The sequence below is a fragment of the Pantherophis guttatus genome, chromosome 3 (genome assembly GCF_059756535.1).
Source record: "Pantherophis guttatus breed Tessera chromosome 3, ASM5975653v1, whole genome shotgun sequence".
Lineage (NCBI taxonomy): Eukaryota > Metazoa > Chordata > Lepidosauria > Squamata > Colubridae > Pantherophis > Pantherophis guttatus.
The window spans coordinates 30,317,770-30,337,626 of NC_142065.1; the positions used below are offsets into that span (position 1 = coordinate 30,317,770).

At 36.0% G+C, this 19,857-nt stretch overlaps 1 protein-coding gene across 8 annotated transcripts in view; it reads left to right on the forward strand.

Annotated features, from left to right (window-relative positions):
- The window catches only part of PTPRT (protein tyrosine phosphatase receptor type T), a 677,232-nt gene that overhangs the window by 213,191 nt on the left and 444,184 nt on the right, over positions 1-19,857 (forward strand). For all 8 annotated transcript variants that reach the window (XM_034413956.3, XM_034413962.3, XM_034413960.3 and 5 more), the window contains exon 2: positions 12,697-12,822. In XM_034413956.3, the coding sequence (XP_034269847.1) occupies positions 12,697-12,822 (126 nt within the window). The remainder of the gene's footprint in view (positions 1-12,696; positions 12,823-19,857) is intronic.

Sequence of the window (19,857 nt, forward strand, 5' to 3'; positions counted from 1 at the left end):
ACAAGATCTTGAGTTTCTCATTCTCTAAAACTTTCTCAACCTGATGTTCCCAGTGGTTTTTGCTGTACTCAAATCCAAACTTCTGGCACAATTTCCAGTGAATGATTTTAGCAACACGGTCATGGCGTTGTAGGTAGTCAGTTTGTGAAATTTTGCTGCACCCACTGATCAGGTGGTCGACTGTCTCTTCTTTTTCATTGCAGAGGCGGCATTTGCTGTTGGTGGTAACATGTTGAATTTTTGCCTTCATACAGTTTGTGGCTAGGGCTTGTTCTTGAGCTGCCAAAATAAAGCTTTCTGTTTCTTTTTTCAGTACTCCTGATCTTAACCAGTTCCAAGTTAGTTTCTGGTCAGCTTTGCCTTCAATACTTTTCAAGTATTGGCCATGCAGAGCTTTGTGTTTCCAATTTTCAGCTCGCTGCTCAATTACTTCTTTCTTATATTCTGCTTTTGTTTTAGTTGTCTTTAAAAGGCCTCCTTTATTTACTTCCTTAATCATTGGTTCTTCACTTTTCTAGATGTAACCATTCAAGCTGCATTTTTCTTCTTCCACAGTCTGCTTTACTTGTAGGAGTCCTCGACCACCCTCTGCTCTTGGTAAATATAATCGGTCAACATCACTTTTAGGGTGCAAGGCATGATTCATTGTCATAAGCTTCCTTGTTTTTCTGTCCAAATTGTCTAACTCCATCTGGGTCCAGTCAATTATTCCTGCAGAGTATCTAATCACAGGTATAGCCCAGGTATTTATGGCTTTTATGATGTTTCCTCCACTCAATTTGGACATTAATATCTTACGAATTCGTCGAATGTACTTGGCTGAAGTTAATTCCTTGACTTTATTATGCATTAAGTCAGAGGCTTCTAAAATCCCCAAGTACTTGTAGCCTTCTTCTGATTTTACTGCCTTTATCATTTCTTCATTCTCTAGTTCTATTCCATCCTCTTCTATGATCTTGCCTGCTTTGGTTGCTATTGTTGCACATTTGTCAATTCCAAACTGCATACCAATGTCTTGGCTGAATTCTTTTGTGTTTTCAATTAATAAATTCAGTTCAGCTTTTGTTTTACCAAACAGCTTCAAATCATCCATGTACATCAAGTGCGAGATTTTCAGTCCTTTCTTTGCAAGTTTGTATCCACAGTTCATCTTCTTCAAAATGATTGTCAGTGGTAGCATTGAGAGTATAAAAAGTAGGGGTGAAAGGGAATCGCCCTGGAAAATGCCTCGTTTAATTTCAACTTCACCCAGTTCTTCTTCATTAGCCATAAGTTTTGTTTTCCAGAGGTTCATTGAAGATTCCATGAATTTTTGTATGTTGCTGCTGATGCCTAATATTTCCAGGCATTTCTTGATCCAGCTATGGGGAACTGAATCAAATGCTTTCTTATAGTCTATCCAAGCCATGAACAGGTTGGTTCGTCTTTTCTTTGAGTTCTTTAGGATTAGCTTGTCGATCAGCAATTGATCTTTTGTTCCTCTTGAGTTTTTGCAGCATCCTTTCTGTTCTACAGGAAGCAAGTTATTTCTTTCCAGGTATCCATAGATTTGGTTTGCAATGATACCAGTAAGAAGCTTGTATGTTGTTGGCAAGCAGGTGATTGGCCTATAGTTTCCAGGGTCCTTTCCTTTTTCTTTATCTTTTTGGATCAAAAATGTCCTTCCAGTTGTCATCCATCCATCATTTTCAGGTGTTTTTAGGATCTGGTTCATCTGGGTTGCCAATCTTTTGTGCAGACTTGTAAGTGCCTTTAACCAGAAGCCATGCAGCTCATCCGGTCCAGGTGCACTCCAGTTCTTCACTTTTCTTGACTGTCTTTGCACCATTGCTTTTGTTATTTTCACGTCTTCCATTTTATGCACTTTAATAGAGTCCTCAACCTGTTTGATCCATTTTGCATTTCTGTTGTGCTTCTTGTTGTTTTCCCACAAATTCTTCCAGAATTTCAGAGCTTTCTCTTTATCAGGCTTTTCATTGGTTGTTACTCCGTTTCCATTTTCTAAACTCTTATAAAACTGGTGCTGATTTGCTCTGAACTGTGAGTTTTCCTTGAACTGAGTTACTCGGTTTTCATACCTTTTAATCTTTTCAGCAATGGCAACAACCCTCTGCTTCAGCTCTTCAATTACTATTGCAATCTTCTTATTCCTTAGATCGTATCTTGCTTCCAGGCTGCTTTTGACCTGCTTGTTCTTTAGCTGACCTTGCCTTAGGTTCTTCAAGTTGCTCAAATCTCCACGTACTTTTTTGATCTTCAATTCTAACCGAATTTTCCACTTAGGCTTCCCCTTCTTGCCTCTTTGGTTCTTTTGTATTTTCAACCCCAGTTCTTTGGTGGTTATGACAGCTGCTGCATACATCAGTTGGTTAGTTTCGGCTAATGTAGTGGTTCGAATAGTTTGCACAGCCTCATTGACCTTTTTTAGTACAATTCTCAATTCTTTCCGGTCCACTTGGTTCAGCTTTGGCAAACGTGTTCTTTCATCATCTTCCATTTGGTGCTTTATTTTTCCAGCTAATTGAGCACTATCTGTTGGTGTTTGTTCTTCAGTGCTTCCTTGTTCTTTATCTTCATCCATTTCAGTATCCTCTTCTTCCCTTTCTTCCTCAATTTGCTTTTGAGTCTGGAAATCATTCTTGATGTTACTCCTCTTTGTTGTTGTACTCAGACCATTAATTGCTTTCTCTTCTATTGCTATTAATTCTTATTATTCTTATTATTATTATTTACTTTATTCATTAAACATGAACCTCAGTCAACTGAACATTCAAAAATGCATCACAAATACCATTCACTAGTGCTAATGGTTAATATGGGTTGCTGCCAGCGTCCTAGGTATCAGCCAGGTACCTTCTTAAGATATACAATGTTCCAAGTAGCGCAGTTTTTTGCAGTTCTGTTGGTGTTATTGCAGGAAGCTGAAATTTGTTGATGTATCTTATAAAATTCTTGGACATGGTACCAAGTGCCCCGATGACAATGGGTATCACTGTTACATGTTTCATCCATAATCACGTAGTTTCAATGGCCAAGTTGCAATACTTCATGATTTTTTCCAGATCTTTTTCTTCGACTCTGGCATCGCCTGGTACTGCGATGTCAATAAATTGTACGTTTCAGTTTTTGACAACAGTGATATCTGACATGTTGTGTTCCAAATGACGATCCGTCTGTATTCAAAAGTCCCATAAGATCTTCACCTTCTCATTTTCTATAACTTTTTCCACTTTATGTTCCCATAACTACTACTACTACTACTACTACTACTACTACTACTACTGCTACTACTTATTATTATTATTTATTATTATTATTATTATTATTATTATTATTATTATTATTATTATTATTATTATTATTATTATTATTATTATTATTATTATTATTAATTTATATTGCCGCCTATTCGCCCATGGCGACTCAAGGAGGCTTACAGAATATAAAAACCACATTTAAAAAACAGTAAAAATAATAAAAAATCAAATTAATTAATGTAATAAAATCACCCCCCCCCCATCTCCTGCAACAGCCGACCACACAAGCCATTTAATGGGCTCCATCCGCTCTGGGTTCCCCAGGCCCGCTGGCAGAACCAGGTCTTCAGTGCCTTCCAGAAGAGAATTAGAGTGGGGGCCATTCTAATCTCCAGGGGAATGATGTTCCAGAGAGAGGGAGCCACCACCGAGAAGGCCCTTCTTCTGGGTACCACCAGGTATATCTCCCTCAGTGATGGGACCCATAGCTCTAATGGGTCGGGTAGATGTGACCAGCAAGAGATGGTGCCTCAGATAACCTGGTCCCAAGCCATGAAGGGCTTTAAAGGTGACAACCAGCACCTTGAATTGCACCCAGAAGCAAATTGGCAGCCAATGCAGCTCCCGCAGGAGAAGTAATACATGTGTACACTATGATTCTATGTTCTATGAAAACTATAACCCCTCCCCAACCAATGCTGCTGAAATATTTTCCCAGCCTGTCTCATCACTTGGCCATACTGGCTAGACCTGGGTTGGTGATTTATAACAGCACAGAATAAAATGTAACAGAGAACTAGGGCAGTAGCACTGGGGCTGAAGTAGAGGCTCAGAAGTGGGAGGTGACTGTCGCAGGCTGCTTAAGGTCCAGGGACTTCCGCATTAATGCTGCTGCCAAGGAGTGCTGTTCTTCAGTCTGTTCAAAATGACAGAGACGGGTAGATAGGCAGGTGGGAGGAGTTGAGGAGGAGGCAGAGGAGGCAGTCCCTTACCTTAGTGAGGCTTGGGGCTGGGAGAGACTAAGCTGGGAATGGCTTGGATCAAGGAGAATTCTTGCCTAATGACCAATGGAATGTTGGCAATGGGAGCTGCCGGGATTGTTGTTGCTGTTGTACTTTATGACCATAATGCTTAAGAGCAGACATTCTGGTCTCAATTGCCATCGTAATCCAAGGACTATTTCTATAAAGACTGCATCTCTGTTGGACATTTGGAAGAACACCTATGTAAAGGGAGGAAAACAGAATAGGCCACTTGCCTACTTTGCCTACATTAATCTTTTCATCGTTCCTATCACCCATCTCCTCCCACTTATGACTGTATGACTGTAACCTTGTTACTGCTATCCTTAAGATTTATATTGACTGTTTCCCTATGACTATCATTAAGTGTTGTACCTTATGATTCTTGATGAATGTATCTTTTCTTTTATGTACTTGGTGTATGCATCAAGACAAATTCCTTGTGTGTCCAATCACATTTGGCCAATAAAGAATTCTATTCTATTCTATTCTATTCTATTCTATTCTATTCTATTCTATTCTATTCTATTCTATTCTATTCTATTCTATTCTAACCAAAGAAACATGAACTATACAGATTTCAGTGTAATTACACTGGTTAAAACAATCTTGAAAACTGTACATTTCTAGTCTCATTTATAGTAGGTTAATTAATATGGAGTCTTCTTGAAGCATTCCTTTTCCACAGCTATCGCATCTAAACTGGGTTGCCTCTTCTCACTTAAACTGCAATCCAACAATGCTTCCTCTCCAAAGTTTCTTACAAAGAGCGAATAGAAATTTAAAATCTGTTAAACGTGTCTGGAATGGTGTCTGGAATGGTGTCTCGCTATAATTTGATCAAAAGTGTAAAAGAGGTGACAATGAATGCAATTATAGGAAATGGGGTGTGTTTTTATATTAGGATGGAGTGTGCAGATGATTTTTTTTTCTGTTCAGCTTTTTTGAGAATGTACAAAGATGAGAAATAAAGTTTATTAAACATCTGTTGATTTAAAGAGAATGCATAATGAAATGAATGATGTAATGTTTTGCATGAGTACTGAGTTGAAGATTGGTTGATGTGATTAAAATATATGATGAAATTAAAGCATGAGTAAGAGTAAATAGAATGTGTAACAAATAGCTCAATATTCGGAAGGGAGTAATGTGGACAAGGATATACAATATCTCTTTGGTTGCTTAATGCATTTATGGATAAATGTGTAAGGAATAATTTTGGTGGTGATAGAGGTATGTTGTTTTAAACATGAATATACAAGTAGTCCTTGACTTGCAACAGTTCATTTAGTGACTATTTGAAGTTACAACATTACTGAAAAAAATGACATAAGATCGTTTTCATACTTACATCTGTTGCAGCATCCCCATGGTCACCTGATCAAAATTTGGATGCTTGGCAGCTGATTCATATTCATGATGGTTGCAGTATCTCGTGATCATGGGGTCACATTTTGTGATCTCCTGACAAGCAAAGTCAAGCTAGATTCACTAACAATGTGTTACTAACTTAACAACTGCAGCAATTCACTTAACTGTGGCAAGAAAGGTCATGAAGTGGGGAAAAATTCACTTAGCAACTGAAATTTTGGGCTCAATTGTGGTCATAATTTGTGGACTACCTGTATTATTTACTTGAATGCAGATGGTGCTGCAGATGATGGCAGAGACTTCAAATAATATGCACGATGCAGTCAAATACATAGAGAAAGTTTAATGCTATTGGGAGGTGAGAATTGTATATGTCAGGAGAAACAAAAGTTGAAAACAGTGGCTATGGATTATTTCAGAAGTGTATGTGGTAAACCAGAAGAGTTAGATTAAGAATGTGGATTCAATATAATAGCAACTGACAGTTTAAAAGAAGTATGTTGTAGTTATGAAAAGATATGGAGAGATATGATAAATGATATTGGTATGAACTACAATTAATTACATTATCTTGTCTAGCTCATGCTTTTAATTTCTTCAAAATGGTAATTTTGTTTTACCATTTCTTACTGTCTTTTGCCCCTTATATAGCATTACTTGTCCTGAGAGTAAAAAATGTGATGGACATGTATGCATATATTGTTTCTGTTCAACTAAAATATGGAACCGGCTTCCACACTAAGTAACTATTAGTAAATACCAGGTGAACATACATATAGGAATAGTTGAACCTAGAAGCATCCCTGCTGAAAGGTTTAGGAGTTTAAATTGCACACTGCATGGTTGTTTTCTAAAAATGTTTTCATCTGCTACACATTGACAAAAGTTGTGTCCTGCCCAAACTCAGTATTGTGCAGTGATTAAAATATTTAGTGAAGACCAGAAACGTTGAGCATGGGAATTCACTGAGTATAGATTAGTTACTATCTTTCAGCTAAACCCATTTCACAGAGATGACATGGGGATAAAATTGGAGGAAAAAGTACTGTATATGTAATAGTGTTATATTTGCTACTATATGGATCTGGAGGAAAGATGGAAGATGAATCTTAATGAAATCTATCTGGCTAGTATGGGATGGTAGACATGTGAATATTTCTTGAACAATACTTTACTTATGTTTAGTAAACTACATATATATCTTGGTATTACCAAACAACAAATTCTTCTTTTCTAAGGGGAAAACTCATAAAACCATCTCCTTCCCTTCAAATAACTTTCTGTTTATATTTCATATTTCATTTAAGGCATATACCCCCATAGGAAAAAAAAACAACATGCCAGACCTCTTAGTGGTGTAGTAAATGGGATTGTCTGTGATTGCCAGAAAAACAATACAAAAATTGGTAATAATTTTCTGAACAAAGAATGTTCAGTTTTTGACTAAAAGGTCTTTTCTAAAAGTGACCATTTTTCTATAATGTTATTAGCTTCCATAGGGTAAGGAAAGTTTTCCTATATACTTGCATACCCTATGCTATAGAATAGATCTTTATTTAATGTTTTTAAATTCAGTTAATACTTAGATTGCCTATAATTGAGATACTGTACCAATGTTATTCCTCATTAGGTAAAGGTAAAGGTTTCCCTCGCCCATATGTGCTTGTCATTCCCAACTCTAGGGGGCGGTGCTCATCTCCGTTTCAAAACTGAAGAGCCAGCGCTGTCCGAAGACATCTCTGTGGTCATGTAGCCAGCATGACTGAATGCCAAAGGCACATGGAACGCTGTTACCTTCCCACCAAAGATGGTCCCTATTTTTCTACTTGCATTTTTTATGTGCTTTCGAACTGCTAGGTTGGCAGAAATATTCCTCATTAGCTAATGTTAAAAAGTGTTCTGTTATTAAACTGTTCTTCATATCCTGAGCAGTTATCTGCTTCATGAAAAGATTATGCCATTGTATTCTTTTTTATTTTCTTGGCTCACGTTATGATATTGACAAGGAATTAAATTCTGACCTGATATAGATACATTTAATTACATTGTTAAAACAATCTACTCCTGGGAATTTAGCAAGAAACATTGGTTGCGGTGAGTATTTGGAATCCAAAGAAGAAATAATATTATTACTATCATAGTAGATCTCAAGCAATTGAGCAATGGCTCTGGGTATTTACAGAGAATATATGCTGATACGATAACTTCCAGAATGAAAGTTGGATCCATTGTTTAGAGATCATTTTCATCTTGGGATCTGACTATCTTGACCATTGTGATAACAATCTACTAATTTCAATCTTCTAATGGCATCTTCTTTTTATATACATCAGCTTTGTTGATTGCTCTGCCATGACTCATTGCTACTGATTTGGTAAAATTTCACTCAATTGCATTATGCATTTATTTCCTATTAAGACTTAGGCAGGGCATGATGGCTCAGTAGCTAAAGACACTGAGCTTGTCAGCTGGAAAGCCGACAGCCTGGGTTCAAGATCGAAGGACAGCGCAACAGGGATAGCTCTCTTTCCTTGACCCAGCTCCTGCCCACCTAGCAGTTTGAAAGCATGCAAATTTGAGTAGATTAATAGGTACCACTTCAGTGGAAGGTACCAGCATTCCATGTGCCTTTGGTGTATAGCCATGTTGGCCACATGGAAAATGTGTTTGGACAACACTGGCTCAGTTGGCCAAGAAATGGAGATGAGCACCACGTCTTAGAGTCACACACAACTGAACAGGGAAATCTTGATCTTTAATAGTTAGGCATTTGTTTGAATGCTTTGTCCAGAAGTTGACTGCTAGAAACAAGAAAATTCTTATCAAATAGGGATTTGCATCCAATATCATTTATATGTTATGTTACTGTGATCTGTAGATTTGGGAGTGTTTATATTACTTGATGACAGTTTCAGAAATATATTTTAGTTTAATGAGATGTGCAGTTGTCAGAAAAATAGCAAAAAATTAGACATTGGTCTAAACAACGAACACCCTCTATTTGGATATGTCCTTAACACATCTTGGTCCCCTCCATTTGGACTATTGTAATGCGCTCTACATTGGGCAGTCTTTAAAGAGCATATGGAACAGGGGTGGGTTCTACTTACCTTTACTACTGGTTCACATCACGCCCGTGCCCGCTTGCTTCACTCACGCATGCACAGAAATTTTTGTGCATGTGCAGATTACTTATGATGATGTCTGGGTCAGCGGGCGGATCCTCCTGCCAGTTTTACTACCAGTTCTTGTGAACCGGTCTGAACCAGGGGCAACCCCCCACTGATCTGGAAGCTTCTGTTTGTTCCAAATGCAGTGGCTTGTATGGTTTTGTGCAAGTACAAATTTGCACATGTATCACTTTTTTTTTTTCTGCAGCCGTCAGAGCTGAATTGGGACATTTCTCATTGTACACCTATACAATCACTAGGGCGGTAGCCTACTGGCTAAAAATGACTCAGATGGAAGCCAGCAGACTCCCCAAAATCTGCCTAGAGGAACAGCAGATTTCAAATCCTCACAGGTATTCCTGGCTAACCCGGCTGTCAGAAATATTGAACCGATATGGCGTAGGGTTCCCGTTGTGTGACACACTGAAGCAAGTTAAACAACGGATTAAAGATATACATGGGCAAATGGACATGGCAACCCTTTCAACTAATCATTCCCTTAAACTGCTGACAGCAGTTAAAACAATTTTCACCCTGGAAAAGTATTTACATCTAGAAATGCCATCAGTGGAGAGACAGTTATTTGTTAAGTTTAGATTCGAACTTTTAGATACCAACGTTAGATTCGGCCGTTACCGGAAAATCCCGTATGACAAAAGAACATGCATATGTGGGATAAACATCGTGGAGGACACGGCATATATAATATTCAAATGTAGGCTGTATGAGGAAGTAAGAAAACAATATCTTATAAATAAATTTCCCCAGTGGACTATAAGGCATAAATTAGCATTTCTGTTGAAGGCTGACTCTCCTCCCCTGGTAAGAGCTATCACTCACTATCTTAAAAGGATGACAGCAATACGAGCCAGTTATATCGAAAAAAAATTCATTGATTGTAAGACAGATGAGCTGAGTTAGAGAGGAGCTATCTTATTTGGGTTATCTAGTCTTGGCAACTTAGCTATTGAAATCTGATATTGTAAAATTTTAATGTCATATATCATATATTTTTAGATTGTTATTTTTGTAACTGTTTTGTCTTTTTCCCTTTTTCTTTTCTGTTTTGTTTGAAAAGGCCTTCGGGCTATTCAATAAACAAATACACAATACACTTTTTTTGTGGGAGCTGTACTGGTTGCTGATTTGGCTCCAAGTGCAAAACACAGTCCTGGTTATCAACTTTAGAGCCTACAGGGCTTGAGTTATTTGACAAAGTGCCTCTCCCCAATTACATTTACCCAGCCACCAGAGCAGGAAGGTAGGGCATGTTGTGGGTCCCTAGTAAGTATATCTGGTGGGACCTAGGAAAAGAGCCTGCTCTTCTGGCCCCTCCCTTTGGAATGTCATTCCCCCAGGGCCCCTACCTTGTTGCTTTTCTGCAAAGCCTTGAAGGCATAGTTTTGTCAGTGGACTTGGGGACCCCATCTGGAATCAAGTGATTCCAAGTGATCAAGTGATTAATTCTATTGTTGCCACCATGGTGTGTGTGTGTTTGTGTGTGTGTGTGTGTGTGTGTTTGTGTTTTTTTTTTTGTGTGTGTGTGTAAAGTTAAATTGTGCACTTTTAACTGTATTTTTAATGTTGTATGAGTCATTGTATATGAGCTGGGAGCTATATAATTTTTAAGAAATAAATAAATACATAAATTTAAATTGCACATTTATTTTATTTATTAAAATGTTTTCATTGTTAAAAATATTTCAACCTAGCACATGCAAGATAAACAAAGCTAGAACTTAATTGCCAGTCCTATCTCTTTTCTGAGAGTGTTCCTTCCTCTGTTTCTGGTGCAGAGTTTCTGATTAATTCATGTGTTCAAAATTTAGCTAGACGTGTGAAAAAGTACATAATTATGTTCTCTCAAAAGGCACAAAAAATGCTTGAGGAAAGTAGCCATGAGCAATTGGGCTTTTTTTCTTTTTCTTTTTAATTCCTGGAAATGTCAGCCAGAAATAGTTTTAGTCCACCTGATAGAGAAAGAAATGGATTGCGCATCAAGGATTCACAGTGAGAATACATCATAGGTATGAGGGTATGGTTTTATTTTCTTACAGAAAATAAAGCAGATGGTGAATTCTGAACAGAGAGACCTTGAAGGGTCCTTCTGTTGACACACTTTTGTTGTCCAATAACAATGGACTGCCACTCTAGGCTACTTACATTGTATATGATCATACATGTGGCTCTCAGCAAGGAGTAAGAGGTCAAATCATATGTTTATTCAGTCTTATTTCTTGGCATTGAGCATAGCAGAACAAAATCAGTGGTTTCTTTCAGCAATACTAATTTGCCCTATGTATTTTCTGAAATAGACAGAGTGAAAAGAGTTTCTTATCGAGTGTCTTTTGGGAAGAGGAAGCAAATTATATTATAATTACCATGTCAGATGATTAAACCCATTTCTTTGGGGTGTGTGTGAAGGAATTGGGATGGTGGCTTGGATGCATTCTGTTATGATTTTTTTTCTTATACAACAAAGGCAAAAGATCCAGTGATTTCCCTAAGGTAGCTTGCAGAAGTAATTGGTTGTATCCAAGCCTTTCCCCTATTTATTAAGAAAGGAATACTTATACCTTCTGGCAATGTAGTGCATTTTTTTTTTTTACAGTGTTCAGGGAGAACTGCAATAGAGTGTCCTGGGAGGTTGAAATGCTTTGATATTACTTTATCCTGATTTTGAGTTCTGATGACAAACCTGTGTCCATTAATTATTTTGTGCAAACTTTGTCTTGCAAAGAATTGTGGATCTCAAAGTGTTCATTTTTGAAAAATGAGACTTTAACCATACCAGTGAATGAGAGTTTACTGAATTGAACATATATCTCGAAGTTTCAGGCTGTCTCAAAATATCTTAGAAAAAAAAAAGGTTTCTTACACATAATTATTAATAAACTAATCTGTTTTGTACCCAATCTGCATCTACATAATCAACCTGTCTTCCTCCCCTTCCCCTTTTCTCAGCCCAATTTATATCTTTCATTAGTTGGTTTTCCATGCATCTTAGGAAGTGGCCTGTAGCTTATGATGCAAACTTGCTTATTTATTTATCTACTAAAGTTATAGGCTGCCTGACTCCCAACAACTCTGACTATGTCTTCTAATAAAAAATTATTAGTCTGAAAAGTGCTATCAGAATCAGCAGCTACTGTAGACAACAATGGCTCACTGTCATGATAACTGATTATGGAGGAACACAAGTGCATTCAGACCTTCTTACAGGTTTACTCCATAAATTTGTTAGGCCACTGTGCAAAATAGGATTGGATCAAAAAACCCTATCTGGTCTTACATCTAGTAACGGCCAACTAGATGCCAATCAGAAGCCAGCAAAGGAATGAGAATTAACCACCGAAAGATACATCCAGAACATTCGTAATTGTTAATATGCTTTACATTTACTAACTAAAATGAAAGTGGTGGAAGAATGTCAAACTTTAATGTGCTGCTTATCCAAAGATGAAGCTGTCTTCTTCCACTGTGCAGGGTCTTTTATGAACATTAGGTTTTACTGCACAATGCCTGAAGGACAGTTAATTGAGACATGAACACAAATCTTCAGGTTAATGCTTGGCATATGACACCACTCTCTGGACTGTAAAGATTTAACACGGTGGCTTAAAAAGTAATCTAAGGAACAAAAATATTAAATTTTTAAAAAAGGCAATTCCGTATGTTCCAAATATACATTAAAAATCTAAGAAATCTTTGCGACATTCTCTTAAGGCAACTGCATGAATTTAATGCAGTAGAAATTCATTTTTATTTTTTTTTTACCTTGCAGGGTTTTTATAACAAGCAGTGATTTAAATGGAGTAGCATGATGATATAGAAGTAATTATGACAGAAGTGTTTATTCATTTCTTTTCTCCTTAGGTGGTTGTTCATTTGATGAACATTACAGTAACTGTGGTTATAGTGTGGCACTAGGGACCAATGGATTTACTTGGGAGCAGATTAATACCTGGGAGAAACCAACAATGGATCCAGCTGTCCCAACTGGTAAGTACAGAGCATAGTGGAGGAAAAAAAGCTTTTAAATATTTTTGAAATCCTAATGTCATAAAATGAGAAAAGCTTGATAAGTTAATGAGATAAGCTTGATGAGAATTTAATGATTATGTATCCAAGAATTGACCCTTTTCTTTTGAGAGGTATGTTATTATTCTCTGTTCAGGATTTTTTTTTTCTTGAAAATAAGCTTTTGTGAAGTCAAATTGAATAGTCCCCCCTCCCCCCCCTTTTTTTTTGTTTGCTTTAACCAGGATTTAATTGTTTTAATATTTCTTTGGATTTTATTCATTCTTTATATGATTTATTAGATTTATAACATCTAGAGTTAATTTAATTTTAGTGTTTATCATCTTGACTTTTCATTACCAGTAAGCCAGAGCTCTTCCAGAAATTGTCCTATAATTTCTTTGACCTTATCTTTCTGTTGAATCCATTTTCTAATGCCTGCTCATTGCCCATCAAACTTCACTTTCTAGTGGAGTTGATTCTGGAATAACATTATTTCAAATATTGTCATATCATTATAGTTGTAAATAAATAATTTCAGTGTAGCCTGCAAACTTATTTTACTTTAATTGCCTCCATTAGCTATCATCCATTATTACCTTTGAGTAGAAGAATATCTACCAATTCTTAACAATATGATCTTGTCATTTATTGCACTATGGCTGAAAACATATTTAGCAAAGTTTTTTGGGGGTATTGTTGATGTTCCATTCCATCATGTAGCCCAAATATATGAAGTAATTATCAGAATTAAAGTAACCGATCGACTTTTTCCAAAAACATCCCACTTGATATGCTTTCTTTTCATTTAATAATTTAAAACCTTCCCTGATCCATGCTGCTTACATTTCAGGTTTTAACTGAATGCATCCTCTTGACATTGTTCTAACCCAGATTTCATGAGCCCTACTCAACAACCTACTCATGAGAAGAAACCCCTTTTTATTTAGAAAGGCAGGAATTCATGGCATTCACTGACAAAGATCCAGGTCACACATCTGTAGGTGATTCACAAGCCTTAACAGTCTCTAAATTCCCCACAATTAGCACTGCAATCCCAACACAAAGAGTCCTATTTTGTTTGTTTTCTTTGTTTAATTGCTTAAATGGTAGAGGTAAGCTGCTTTTATATTGTACAGTATGTATTGAATAAAAACATTTTATTATTTGACTTTAATCATTTAGGATATTATAAAGTTCAGTTCAAATATTTCACTTATAATAACTGAATTGTATTGGTTATGATTGCAACTGCATTATGCAAACCTGACAAAATAAAACAAGATTAATGATGAATGTAATTATCTGCATAGTTTCTAGAAAACAATATTGTCATTTATAAATTCACAAAGCAAATTTTATTCTTAGGGAACTAATAACCTTGGAAAACAAGAAAGTTACTTTAGAAACATCAACAGTATTATTTATTTTTTAATAATGAAAGGCTAACTATAGCACCACCAGGGGAAAAAAAAAAGCTATATAGTCAAGCAAAAAAACTAGATATTATGGTGAATAAAACACACTAAAGAAAAATTAAAGAAAACTAAAGAAAAAAAATTAATTAAGAGAAGAAAAACATCCATATAGTAACTATCAATACTATATAAAATGTACTCAATCTTTATTAAATGTAGAAACAAATTGCTTTATTTTCTCATTATTAGAACAATGATTTTTCCAAGATAGATAACAGGCCTATATCCTCATTGCATCTCTTATAATCAGAAGAGTAAGTGACTTTTCATTTACATAAAATTATCTCTTTGCCATGCCCCACACTCAATAGCGATAGATCTTTGTGAGTTGGCAAATTAAGAGATCTCCTCAGTACTAACCAAATCAGATGAACCTTTTCCAGAATGTAACATAATGGAAAATATTTTCAAGTATGTGAGAATCAAAGATAGTTTTCATGACAATCAAATTGTATGGTAATGATTGTTCTTGGTATCAAGAAAATAAATTCCAACATACATACATTTGTATATCCAACCATTTTGCATATGTTTGCATAAAATGCAAGCAGGGAACAACTGTAGTGCAAACAGATAATGCATATTGACTAGTGCAATGAGAATTAGAATTAATATTTGAGGGAGAAATAGCATATTTGAATACACATTTGCAAAGATGTAAGGTTAAGTTTAGGGTAGGTACAGTATCTATGTTTGTTTTTCTTTATCCAAGAGTCTTGCTGATACCAGTGCTGGCTTTTGGGGAATTCATTTATTTATTTAATTTGTATGACTACCCATCTCAAGCAAATGACTCTGGATGGAAAACAATCATAGAATCAATTAAAGAAGTATAAACACAATAAAAAAAAGAATTAAATACATATGGTAGCCAAGAATTACTATAATCCATAGATATTAGCATGACCAGGAAATAAGACCCTTCACACACTCAAGACCTTAGTCCCAGACACATAACCAGTCTTCAAGTTTTTTTCAAAAAAACAAAATGGTTGGTGCCCTCCAAACTTCTATAGGAAGAATGTTCCCAAGGGGAGGCTCAACTACCGCATGATAAGATGAGCTCCTATTGTTGCCCCATCTTCCACCAAACTAGCAGTTTGAAAGCATGTAAATGCAAGTAGATAAATAAGTACAACTTTTATGACAGAGTCATAAAAATATATCATAAATGCTAAAATAAGTTTATTACAGTTTAATAAATGAAAACTAAATGAAAAAATCTTCAACCCTAAAAATAATATGAAAATTCTGTTCCCACCAATAAAGTTCACATGAAATATCCAACATTCACTTTGTACCATCACCTCATCCATGGCAGACTTTGCTTCCCCTCAAAAAAAATTAAGTGTGGCCCTCAGCCATGAATAGTTCCCCATTGTGTTTCAACTCTGTAAACCAGAATGCCTGCTATTTTGTCTTCCAGCACAAATAAACTCTTCTTGTCTTCAGTTTGATTCTTATTGTTAATCCTTAGAAATTCTGCATTTGCCAAGAATCTTTTTTCTTCGTTCCTTTAATTGTCAATTTAGAAATGTATCTGCCTGCCTGCCAGCCAATATGACATGGCTCGTGTGTCTTTTTAGATATTCTGCTGGGCAGCTTGTGGGATTCACTTATCTATAAGCAGCTGCTGTATGGCTGGGGGAACATCGAAATGACTTAGCCACTTGGATGGAGGATCAATTGCTAGACCTTTGTAGTGGAATGAATTCTTGCTGATAAGAGGATCCTCATTCCTGAAAGAAGATTGAAAGAGCACCTTGGCAACTAAAGTTCTAGTATTTAATGCAACACTGAAAAATAATACCATTCTTTTCTTAGCTTCAGAGGAATAATGTATTTACTTAACTCTGAATAATAGCCCACTAAATGTTGATAAATCATACTTATTTAAAGCACAACATTTGAAACAAATTGAGATCAGATCCATCCTTGTATTTTTAACTTTTCGTCCATAGAAAATTAAAAGCAAAGAAGCAGGCTGTGCTAAAATACTGAATGTCATGCTACTTTCCATGGTACAGCTTTGCCTCTTTTTATTCATTCTGTGTATTCAATAATAATAGAAATAATTGGCCTCCAGTGAAGTTCTGAGATAGGCAGCTGTTGAGCATTCATACCTTTTCAAATAAAATTGTGGCTGGAAAGAATATTGAGACAGATATTTAACAGACATTATAGCTTCTCAGATCATTTGATGCCTTGGAGAATGGTGTACCTCTATAATGCTTCTTCAAACTACATAATATTATTATATCTTGTCAGGTAGACAGATACACAATCCATCCACAAAGTTTGCCTAAATGATGCATTTACTTTGACTTGTAAAGCCATGAGACAAGTTTATTTTAGTTACAAAGACAGATGATTGGAAAGATTGACTTCCTTAATGTCTATGGAGATTCTCAGTCATCCAGGTCATGGTTGTCCCAAAGGTGCTTTTACAAGTGGCAACTGGACTTTTTGGTTTTTCTTTGAAGATGTTTCACTTCTAATCCAAGAAGCTTGAAGCTTCTTGAAGCTTGAAAAAGCACCTTTAGGATTGACCTCCTCACTTTAGCTTCCTAGTTAGAAAATATATATATATATATATTGTTTTGCATTTTTGATGGTTTATAAACAATTGAACTGTTTTATACTACATGATGGAAAGTTCTTGTAAAGACATCAGAGAGAGGAGACTTGCATGGTATGCATATAGTAGGGTGAATCAATAGCAGCATAATTTTAAAGTCAAAGGGTAAGAAGCTGGACTGTAGAGAATTAAGCAACAGAAGGAATAGGATACATTCTTATCTTACTTCTGTATGAGGAAGGAATTGTTTCTAACAGATGAGTGTCAAGATTATACGTGTCAGAAAGGTGTTGCAGTGTTCAAAATTCAGCATTTAATATCTATTGAGCCACAAGCACCACACTATCTATAAAGGACTGTTTCAGTTTCCTCCATAGCATGATATGAAATCAAAAATAGTTTTCATTTATGGTCCACTTGGTGAGACACTGTATTTTTCAGCAAAATTAGTCACTGGTCAACAACAGACCATTCTAAAGCTTATGTATTCCTTTGCTCTTTTGTTTTGTTTTGTTTTGCTCTTTTGTTCTTTTCATAAAATCGTTTTAAGTATTTCCAGTTATTATAAATTCATAGCACTCTAGAATTGAAAGGGACCTTGGAAATTCTCCAACCCAATCCTTGCCCAAAATAAGAATCACTACTATCTATCATTGACAGATGGCCATCCAACATCTGTTTAAACATCACCAGTGAAGGCAATACCCTCACCTTTCAGGGTTGCAAATAGTCATTGTCAAAACAGTGCTTAAAGGCAATAATTGAAACCCAGGATCTTCCTGAATACTTTTTAGAAATAAATTCTGTAAAAGTTAAATTAATATGTGTTTTTATTTAGAAGTTGATTCTGAAGAATTAGAAGCTCTTACAAAAGCATAGAGTTTTGTCAACTTACATCACACTATTGATGATAATATCAAGAGTGTTCACTATTTGTTTGCGCACAAATTGCAAAGTGTGTTCTTAAATTGTTATGATGAGATATTTAATCTTATTTTAAGTATGAGTGCTCTTTGGTTAGGCCAGTGTTTCTGAACTCTCAGAATTCTTCAGCCAGCACAATAATCTTTAGTTTTAATGTCAAAAGCACCCTGACTTTAAGATTCATGAACTTCAACTTCCAGAGTTCCTCAGCCAGCATGATAGTCTTTGATTTTGGTATGTCCAAAGTGTCTTCCAAAAATAATTGTTACATATGCTAAAGAATGTAGGTTTATTTTATTTGTTTATTTGATGAATTACAGATGCTGGACCAGAATTAACTCTAAATACATTTAATATAAACCTTTTAAAAAACGAAATCTTGGAACAAAGCATATCATTCCATTACATCCTTGTGCCATTTTTCAATTCCTCTGAGCATTCAACATAATGATACAAATGTATCAATGCACTGTGTTTTCCTTTATCACAGGTTACCTGAAGGTCTTTTAATACACTACATTACATTCTTTCTTTTCTTTATTCATTAAATCACAAAAAAACCAAGAACGATTAAATGGTTTCATTGTCAGCTTCAAAGAACTTTTGTGATAATTTGTTTTTGATCATTACAAGCAAATAGTTTTTATAATAGATTCCTAAGGATTGGAAACCAAAGAATGGCTTAATTAGAGGATTAAGGAACAAATATTGATTTTCTTGCCACACTTGCCTTCGCTTTCAATGAATTCTCTATTAAAATCCTCCACCACCACCCCAAAAAACAGACACCTAGTTCTTGGGAAGTCAAACAAATTCCTTGCTTGCTTTTTTCTTGATTGAATCATGCCTTTTTGGTCTAGTGGTTATGGTATCAGGTTAGAAAATGGGAGACTGAGGTAAAGTCCTACCTTAGCCATGAAAGCCAGCTGGGTGACCTTGGGCCAGTCACTCTCTCTCAGCCCAAGTCACCTCACAGGGTTGTTGTTGTTGTTGTTGTTGTTGTGGGGAATAAAGGAGAAGGAAGAAGTTTTGGATATGTTCGGTGCCTGGAGTTATTTGTAGAAATAATAAATATCAGTGCTCTATCATTGCCCATATTTCATTGTATTTATGATCCTAGTTTTAAGCACTGCTTTCAAATACAATAAGTCATCTCCTTCAAGTATGTGGTTTTGTATTTGAGCCTCATTCATTCTCTCTATAAGACCAAACCAATTCATTGTATTTATTCTATAATGGTCACTCACATTTGTAAGTCTAAAATTACTATTTGCTCCTGACTTTGCTTACTTTAGGGTTTTCCTGTCATGACCATTTTTCCTTTTGTATAAATAATTGGGCAAAAACACATTCTTTTACCATTTTTTTTTTGCAAGAGACATTTAATCCTTGTACAGATCCATCCTACCCACTTTCTACAGCTCTTGCACATATTTTAACATATTTCCTCATATTTAGTAACTGTTGTAAAAACATTTTATCTTTGTTATAATTCTGATAATTTAGGTAACACTTGCAATTGTTCCGTCAAAGTTCTATGACTAATATAACTAACTTGATCTTTGATATATTAAAGATCAATAATTAATGTATCATACTATTGTACATTCACTGAAAATCATTTGGATTCTCAGTTGTCAAAATAGCACTGTCTGCATACTAAAGTTGCATGTTCATGTTTCCAAACCATTCACTTCAGTGGTGGGTTCCTCTCAGTTCCTCCCAGTTCCGCCGAGCCGGTAGCGGTGACAATATGATGTCACCAAACCAGTTCTCTTTGTTCGGGAGCTGCCCGCCACCGTGTTATTCTTACCTTTTATTTGGCCCCGCCCCCAATCTATTCGCTGCCTCCCGAGCCCCAGCTGATCGACTAGAAGGAAAAAAACCTGTTTAAACTCTTGCCGCGGGGCTTCGCAGGGCCACTCTGATCAGTGTTAAAAGGCAGTGTGGTGGTAGACTGGTGCCTCCAAAAATAAATGAGTAGACCAGTGCCCCCAAAAACAAATGGGTAGACCGGTGCCTGGTAGACCAGTGCCT